Source organism: Propithecus coquereli, unplaced genomic scaffold (assembly GCF_000956105.1).
Source record: "Propithecus coquereli isolate 6110/MARCELLA unplaced genomic scaffold, Pcoq_1.0 Scaffold406, whole genome shotgun sequence".
Lineage (NCBI taxonomy): Eukaryota > Metazoa > Chordata > Mammalia > Primates > Indriidae > Propithecus > Propithecus coquereli.
The window spans coordinates 506,597-516,597 of NW_012149797.1; the positions used below are offsets into that span (position 1 = coordinate 506,597).

The following is a 10,001-nucleotide window of genomic DNA, read 5'->3' on the forward strand; positions in this document are numbered from 1 at the left end:
GCAACATTGCTGTGAGAGAGCAAGCTAAGGTGTAATAATATGACAGAGCTGTATTTTATTTTGAAAGATTGTAAGAAAATCATCATTTTCCCATGATTCACTTATACATGTGGTTCATCAAAGAGTGACAGACGTTAGGGGGAAAAAAAGACTTGTTTTGTGTCATCATGTATGAAGACTTACGCATGTGAAATGTTTCTTTCGTGGGATTGAAAATCACCATCCTGTGACCTTAGAATATCTGTGGTTCAAGACAGCAACATCTAAGTTTGAGTAACTAAAAATGCGTGCCTTGCCTAGAGCTCCTGTAACTTATTTAAAGAATGAGGATTTCCACAGCCTAAAGAAAATTACACATATCCTGATGGACTTACTGACTGACGGTGCTTCTAGAATATAACCACAAAAACAAGGCTTCAATTTATCAAGGGGCTAAATGTGCTCCTATTCTATGCTTCGGAGTGGACAAAATTTGTCATAGGCATAGCTCATTTTCTAAAAGTGAGGACACTTACTTAAAATGCCATATCCTTAGCGTCTATTATCCATCTGTAGATAAAAGGGAAAGATAGCTGGAAATCCAAGTTTTAGTAGCCGACTAAATAACAAGTTACATTTCAGCATTGTCATTCTAATTCCTTGAACTCAGTGACATACGCATAAGTTAATCATATTTTATTTTAAGTCATAATGTAGTTTCAGAAGTAAAACTTGAAAATACTTCATATACACATTAGTTTAAAAATACAAATATAAATCCTGTTAGTTAGCAAAAACATATTTTTTCAAAATAAGATGGTGATTTTTAAAATCTGAGCCCTTTTTATGATCTTAGAAATCTTTGATTGCTGTGATCTTGCTGTTCTAACATTTGGGATGAAAAGAAAAATATGTTGCTGGACAAGAGGATAAAATTAAAAAAGACAACTGAAAGAGATTTGACCTAATTATTTTAACAGGCATAGTATGTTTTACATTCATAAGAAATGCCTTTCAGAAACAATGTCAATGCAATAGGCCACATGAAGGTGCTTAGGACAGTAATAATAAGTGTTAGTAGAATTTGACTGATCACTTTAGGAAATTACATGATCTTATAAAATGATAAATCAAGTACTTAAATATGAAAAAAATATTAATTTTCTATGTGTCTTAAATATTCACAAATTCTGTATTTTAGGGTAAACATTTATGAAAAATAAAGTCTCTAATAATTACTTTTTGAAAATAAATATTAAAGACATAAACAATAAAAAAAAAAAACAGAGAACTATTCTAATCCCTGAATTTGAGATTTTCTAACCTCTCAAAGATAAAGGTTAACGTCCTGTGGAAAAATTTGGATCCATTATATTGGATAGATAGGTAGATGTCATTCTCTGAAATTTAAGAAAGTAATAATTGGATAAATGCAATACCTTACTTTATTAAGACTAAAGGAACTCTAATGAATAAACTATTATTTTTTTACTAATCTTTCATCTCCTAATGTTTTATTATGAAAGTAAAATCATGTAGTTCTCAATCATAGATGCCTTTAATAAGTAGTTATTTTTTCCTTGATAACACAGATAAAAGTCTTCCTCCTAAATGCAGTAGAATATGACTTTACTTTAAAGTGTTCTTAATTTGCTTTTTACCATAACAGATCATTAGAGAACCAATACATATATCTGTAAGAATATGTATTCCTAAATGCAAATGCATTGAAATGTAGACATCAATGTAAAATCACATCGTTTATTACTATATATTTATATTTTAACGTAAGTGAAATATTATATATCATAATTGTTTAGAATTTAGCTACACATGACATAACATAATTAATGATCCCACTCTGCAAATACTTCATACCAACCAACTATATATTGTTCATTTTATCGCAACTGTCAATGATCATAGGATCATTAGAAATGTTTAAAAGTTTTCATAAGAAGTTATACCCTATCTCAGGGATAAGAGGGAACATTATAACCTATTTTTTATAAGTAGACTTAAAATCCATATATGTTATTCAAGCTACAAAGGTAAAGGCATTGGAAAAATGAGGAGCACAGAGCTAATGAGGGTCTTCAGGAAGAGAATCTCATAAAAACTAAACAGAATGTATGAGCCTTGCAAGCAAACCTCAAAGTATTTTTTTTCTTTCATTACCTTTCCCTGTTATGATCCAAATAATGTCTTTGATTCAGCCCTGAACCTCTAAAAACATGTCAAGCCATGTTTGCAACTCACAGCTGATTGACCAATAAGCCAAACCACAACAGTTAACACATAAGACAACACCTCAGACCTCCAGATGGAGATGCCAATAGATTAGGGAGACAGGCTGTGGCATCCGTTTGTTTGACAGACAGTTAAAAATCCTCTTGCAGAATTCTAAAATATAAGACATTCTTACAATTTTAAATTCAAGTAGCTTCACAGAATCTGTGAGGAAAACCTAGCCAAACCAACAAACACATATAAAAATGAATGAGCCAGGAATCATAAAATATTGACTGTTTCTGCTGCATTTCAGAAAGACAATGTTTAGTATTTCTCATTTCATTTTTTTTTAAATAGAATAAATCCTTTCTTTAGACTTGTGGCACTGCTTTGGCTGCCTGGACTAAGGAATTTCTTATTTTTTTAAAAAAGCACAGCAATAATTGTGTGATGCTTCATGCAACTTGTTCAGCAAATTCAGTCTCTTCTGTAAATATACATTGCTGATAGGATTTATAAATTTCTCATAATGTTGTATGAAAGACTACATACAGACCTGAAGCACAGTGCCCTCTGGTGCACATACAACATAAAATAAAATATTTATATAACCGTATCTACCTAGATACAGACACACAAAAATACACAACAAAATTTGCTTCTACATAAATGATAAACCAATAACTGGAAATAATAAACTTCTATTGCTAAGAATCAAACCAAAAAGATTTTTCATGGCACAGATCAATACAATCTAATCTATTCAGGCAACCACTTGCACACTCACTCCTCTATTCAGTGGATTCGCTGGACTTTGGGAGAGCAGGCAGCATTTGTTGGATTTAATATATGACTCCTTTTGTGTAGCATATTTAGATTTCAAATATAGAAGAATGACAAAAGTTAAAGGTCATATATCTTAAACTCCTCCTTTTCTCTGGTCTTTGCTATCATGTCTTGTTTATTTGCTATTTGTTTTATTCCATTGTTGTTTCCTTTAGCTTCTGAATTCACAATTACCTTTCAGGTAAAAAAGGATAAGAGGACTTGACTTCTCAGTGACTAGTAGAAGACAGCATTGTCATTTAGGCTGAAAAAGGTAACATAGCATGGTATAAGGTAGAAAGGAAAAGTGATTTAAGCAAATTCATTTTTAAATTTTGGCTATTTACAGTGAGAAACTCAGTCTCCTAGTACATTGGCATTCACTTTAAGGCAATGTAGCATTCTAAAATTTGGGAGTGATACACAAGTGGTAGCCATTATCCATTTTTTTCATAATATATTACATCTACAAGAAATATTCTGAAATAGCAAGAAAACATTGCTATGGTGCATGGTAAATAATAACCCTTTCCCATCTGCAACTTTCCCTTAGAGAAACTTATTTATACACAACTTTCAAGGATGTTATCTCTGCAATTGCTTTCCCTTTGCTTCATACCTGTATATCTTGTATCTCGTGCTAAATCCCTGCCGGCTTCTGTCCACAAAATCTGTGTATTCCTGTGAGCGATGGAAGGGTCCCTTATCAGAGAGGAGCCAGTCGAAGGGGCTTGTGGCATGCTGATCCGAAACAGCAGCAACCGCTAAAACCCAGCAATGGAGACTCAGTGCTATCCACTCCCATAGAGCCATCAGAGAGAACAATTCAGCACCAGCTCTGCTCCGCCATATCATGCTTCCACTGGGGGTTTAGAGCCTTCATTCTCTTAGCTTTCCCTCAACACCTAGACAAAATACACAGGCAATTAGTTAATCCTTGGAAGATTCTTTTCTATCAGTTAAGGGGCTGAGGTGGGTAATTTTCTAAATTTTAATCCAATATCATTATTTTAAATTAGATGATAGTAAAAGAAAATAAGATGCAAAACAAATTTTTCAGAGGTGTGTATCTTTTATACTTTGCGATTTTTTTTATATTAATGGAAAAATAAGACCCTGAGTCATAACAGGTCTTGTCGTGACAATGTCCTCCAGCAGATTGTTAAACCCTATTGAGCAACAGTCAGAAGTTTCAACTAATACTCTTTTTTCTGCTTAAATGTTTTACAAAATTGGACACCCTTAGGGCCATGTGTGGTGGCTCACACCTGTAATCCTGGCACTCTGGGAGGCCAAGGCAGGAGTATCATTGGTGCTCAGGAGTTCAAGACCAGCCTGAGCAAGAGTGAGACCCCCCCATTCTCTACTAAAAAATAGAAGAAATTAGTTGGACGTGGTGGTGCATGCCTTTAGTCCCAGCTACTCGGGAGGCTGAGGCAGGAGGATCCCTCGAGCCCAGGAGTTTGAGGTTGCCGTGAGCTAGGCTGACGTTACAGCACTCACCTGGGCGACAGAGTGAGACTCTGTCTCAAAAAGAAAAAGAAAATTGGACACCATCAACCTAAATATTTAATATGTTTAAATATTTCATAACTTTTGTTATTAATGTTAATACTAAATATATTTAATTATTTTATAATTATTTTAGATAAATGCTTTAAAATGAATTAAAGATATTCATGTAGTTATTTCCATAATCTAGATAAACTTGGAATAAAAATGTAGGTCTAAGAATACATACATGTACAAATGTATGTGTGTGTATATCTTCCTATCTATCTAGATATAGAGATAGAGAGAGAGAGAGATGATAGACAGACAGATCGATGGGTGGATAGATGTGTGTGGGGCGGGGGAAAGCGTGGAGTGGTGTGTTTGCCCAAGTATTTTTTTCCATTATTCTCTTAGGGACAAACGGCTTCACTGATTATTTAAACAGAATCATAACTAAATTGTTTCCAGGGCCTTTAGAAGATTTAAATGTGCACTCTGTTTATTCATGAGGTAAATAGTCATACCTGCAAAATTCATATACACACATAAACTAAGACAATGCAGATTATTCATAAACTATGAAACTGCGTACATTTTATTATAACCATCTCAAAATAAAATAACAAGATGTGTAATCGCAGTATGGTATGGTGTAAGGAACTTTATACAAAGACCTTAATGCAATGCCTGTATGCTACAAAAAAAAAATTCCTAAAATATTTTAATTCAATTTTACTTTCCATCCTCATCACTCTTTTCAAATAGTATTATCCATACCACATAGAACTATAGAGCATAAAGATTCTGACCAAGAAAGTTTTAGTTACGAGAGTTTTTAGTCAGCGAAATCTCTCAAGAAAAAATCAAAATTCACAGTATTGAGTAAAATATTTCAATTACGGTAGCTACCATATTTCTCTGGTGTTTGGATAGACATTGGGGGATAGTTTTAATTTCCTTTTCTAGATATAACACTACAATTTGTAATTTAATCCTAAACTATTCCTGTATGAGAGATACACAGCAATTATTTTGCAACTCTAAAATATCTCAGAACAGTGACACAATGAGTGACCCAGATCATCAGACTCACAGTCTTACCCACTACAAAATTAAAAGGACATTACCCACATATTATATAATTTGCCCCAGTCATAAGTTGGTCCACTATGAGGATTAAGAGATGCTCTCTATTGTAAACAACATAGGAAGTCCTACAAGTGAAGATATTTTAAAGTTAATTTATCCTAAGAAGGAATAACATAATATAATGATAGATTTTGGAGCAGGAGTTGGGAGATTTTGGACCTCCATCAATTATATGTATAAATGTAGCACTGTCAAATGATTCAATTCATAACTTCATAACTTTCAAATCTGCTGAAAAAATAAGCATTTTTTACATATTGTTTTTCTCATATTGGGACTATACCATTTATCTTCAAATGAACATAGTTCATTACATTTATAGACTTAGAATTATTCTTCTGTGTACTGGTAAAGTATAATCCCCCTACGACTAATAAATATTGCTCATCTGTGTTAAGCACACACATTTTTATTCTGCTGATCATATATACATTCAAACCAGCAAAATTTCATCATCGTTGCAAATAATTATGTTTTCTAAATTTCAATAAAAGTTATTTTTATTTCACAAAGAAGGGAAGAACAAGTTACTCAAACTACTGCTTGTTTTAAGTCCATATTACATATCTAATCTGAAAGGAAATAACTTTTAAATCAATGGAACTCGGAGTAATACCATCTAAGTACAGCTCTCTTATTACCAAACGTAAATGTGAACAAGAATGTTACCAAATATATTTAAACAAAAATTATTCCATCCCTCGTAATTAGTAACTTGGAAAATAGCTCTTTGAAAACCAAGTCAAATTTTCTCCAAACCCAACAACCAATAAGTTTATAACATCAAGAGGCAGTATAGATAGTGGTCAAGAGATCGGACTCTGGAGCCAGACTGCCTGTGTTAAAATCCCAGCCCCTCTCCCAACTGTGTAGATGTTTGATCTCCGGAAAGTTATTGAATTTCCTTTGTGCCTCAGAATCTTCAACTGTTGTAGAAGATCACCTCATCAGTCTGTTACAAAAATTCAATGAGTTAACACTTATATAGCACCTAGAATAGTGTCTAGCATATGGTAAGGACATGAAGTGTTTTAAATCATGTTTGATACTGGTATGAAATCATGCAATTATATACCATAAAATTAAACCCAACTCTTTGTACTCAAACACATCATTTTATAACACACAAAGTATTATAAGAGTAGGGTAAAATTGACCTAGATGGCATTTAAGGGCCTGTTCTAAACTTCTATAATTTTTCAATAGGTGATTACCCAGAACTACACTTTCATTGTCTTCTTATCAAATGTATTGAGGATGTCTCATGATCTTCACACCTCCTCATACTTAAAATAAACTATATTGTGTATATTTAAGGTATAAAACATGATATAGTATGGTTACTATAGTGGAACAAATTAACATATTCATCATCACACATAGTCACCCATCTTAACATATGGAAAGATGGAAAGATATTCTTAAATTATGTGTAGGGAACTACTTAAATATATTACTCAGTAATTACTACATAATTATTAGGTTTTAATTATTTCTGTTTCTTCTACTTCTGATTTGGGTACATGTTTCCACTGCTGTTCAGAAATAAATTTTTCTGAAAAAAAAGTTTGTTAACATATAGGAATATCAACCCTATCCAAATTTAAATTAATTTGGGGGATCTCTTGAAATCATTATTTTTATAAGAACCTTTTAAAGAGAGTTATAATAACTAAACTAAGATGCTCCACAAAAATTACACTAGTCTTTGAGGACTTTCCTTGAAGAGTTACAAAACAGGAAGAAAACATTTTTTTTTTGTTTCTAGTTTCCTTATCTCACTATGTGATAATTTCCATCTATTCAAATCTTTAAATCTAAACACTATTCTTATCTACCTTCTTACTCATTGCACATATCTAATCCGTTCAAAAGTTCTATGTATTCTTCCTCCTAAAAATCAAATCTATCACTATCTCTCCACACCCACTTTACTTGACTGGCTCATTCTGTGCCCCCCACACTACCACCATCACCTCTAAACGAGATGGCTGCAATAGCTTCCTAACTGGTTTGTCAAACACCCATGTGGCTCTCCTGCATCTGCTCTTTTCACTACAGTCCGAATTATCTTACTAAAAAGTTAAATCTGAACATGTAATTCCTTTACCCACAATTATGTCATTGTATACTTTTCCCTCTGTGTAATATTAGGAATCTTTAAAATAATTTATAAAATTATCTTCCTTTGCCTAACTCTTCATCTACATCTGCCCTATGTGTGTATGCCATCACCATTATCAACCAAATTTCAACTACACTTCAGACTTACTGTATATCTCAAATTCAACTCACTTTCTCTCTGTCCTCAGGACCTTTGCTTACGTAGTTCTGCCTGAATCATTATTTTTATTTGGACCTCTTCACCTGCCTACCTTGACCTATTCTTAAAACTTTAGACTAGATAGTCACTCCATCCATAAAGCTTTCTGTGATCCTTCAAGGCTGGTTAGTCATACTTTATGCTCCTGTTCCTTCCTGCATGATAGCACATCTGCACTGCATACGTCGGTTTGTACGTTTGGTCTATTTTGCTGAGTATCTCCTTTCCCCCAGTTAGATTAATTTTGGGAGGAAAATAATTGTTCCTACCTCAGTGATAATGAAACAGTTACCAAAATGCCTGAAATAAAATTGCCTAATAAATATTGGTAGAGTGAATGAATAATATTGATTAAATAAGTACTAAATTAAGGTATAATTAATATGATATGGCAGGAAAGATTAGGAAAATCCTTCTGTATGGGGAAAAAAAAAAAAAAAAACCTACAGAGAAATTTACACCTGAGCTAAGCTTCAAGATGACAATTGCTTTGATACTTGAAGCAAAGGAGGAAATGGAGTTTTGAGGTCATGTTTTTTATATCCAAATTGTAAGCATAATAAATAAATGACATGTTCACATAGTATCAAAGCAAAACGTTTTTAATATTAAAAATATTTTAAAGACAAGGCTATAAGCACATCCTTATTAATTATTAGCTTTGAGCACAATGATAAGAGACTATTATGATCATGCATAATTGTGGAAAACTAAGAACTTTTTCACTTATGTTCTATTATTCATAGTTTCAAAAGACAGAAACTATGCATGAAAGTCAAACACAGATCCTAGTTAACAAACAGTCAAACGTAATTCCTCTTCTAACTGAGGGACACAATGCCTGTTACACTGTGTTGTTGCTCTTGAATTTAAAGAATGACAATTTAGAAACAGCAGCTGAATAGCCTGTTTCTCCCCCTTCAGAAGGTCATATACTAGTGTTAACTTTGAACAAAGTCCTCCCAACTCCATAGGGGAAAAAAAAGACGGTGATGATAAAATCACGTGCCATTTTCTTCTTCACAACAAAATTAACATTTATTGAGCCCTCTGTATTCCAAGCATTTTACTAATATTTTCTTATTTCAACTCCCAGCAGGAAAATGAGGTATGCATTGTTATCCCCATTTGTTTGGTTAGAATACTGAGGTTCAAGGTGAATAAACATGCACCAGAGCAAGGATTCAAGGGCAGCAATCTTGAAGCCAAACTGAATACCATACTCTCCGTGTTATACCTCACTATAACCTAATTAGGATTGACTGCAGATTTAAAGTTATTTATTAGGATTTTTACTGTCCCTTTTGAATAAAATGAAAATTAAAAATAGAAAATATCAGAAATTGAAATAAAAATTAAATGGAGTAATATTATCTTAGGCTATTATAAGCAAGTGATCTGAGTAACTACATATTATGAGTTTTTATAGAATGTCTGCTTTGTGTAATTTAATATTTTCAATGAAGGTGATAGTTTAAATCAACTAAATGTGATTTAATTTAATATCTTTTAAAATATGTATTATAAACTCAAAATTCAGAAAATGATTTTTTTCCTGATTATATGTGTTATTTATTGGGTTGAAAGTCTAACTATGATCAAACTGATTTAATTTATCTATCTCTTCAGAGAAATTACAAGATTAATACAATTGTTTTGATTGCTCAATCTTACCATAAATTGCTTTATAGTACTACTAAAAAAAAAAAACTATTCAAGATACATACAACTGACTTGGTGTCTCACAATAGGAGACATAATAAAATTTTAGTGAAATGAAATGACTTGTAATATTTTGCTGAAATGCAATCATACAATTTTAATTAAGGTCAGTTTCCTCATGTTCTCAAACATTGCAGATAGTGACAAGCATGTAAGGGTCATTTCTAACAAGTATTATTTTAAGGCACAAGAGTATGAAAACTCAGGACTACAGCTAAAAAAAATTATAACACAATTTGGCAGGAAAGATCCTTGGGTATAAGAAAAACAGTTTTAA

The 10,001-nt window shown here is 32.5% G+C and overlaps 1 protein-coding gene across 2 annotated transcripts in view; it reads right to left on the minus strand.

Annotated features, from left to right (window-relative positions):
- LOC105817320 (BMP/retinoic acid-inducible neural-specific protein 3-like) overlaps positions 1–10,001 on the minus strand; it is a 525,800-nt gene that overhangs the window by 500,762 nt on the left and 15,037 nt on the right. For both annotated transcript variants that reach the window (XM_012652978.1, XM_012652979.1), the window contains exon 2: positions 3,656–3,941. In XM_012652978.1, the coding sequence (XP_012508432.1) occupies positions 3,656–3,891 (236 nt within the window). In that variant the 5' untranslated portion in view covers positions 3,892–3,941. The remainder of the gene's footprint in view (positions 1–3,655; positions 3,942–10,001) is intronic.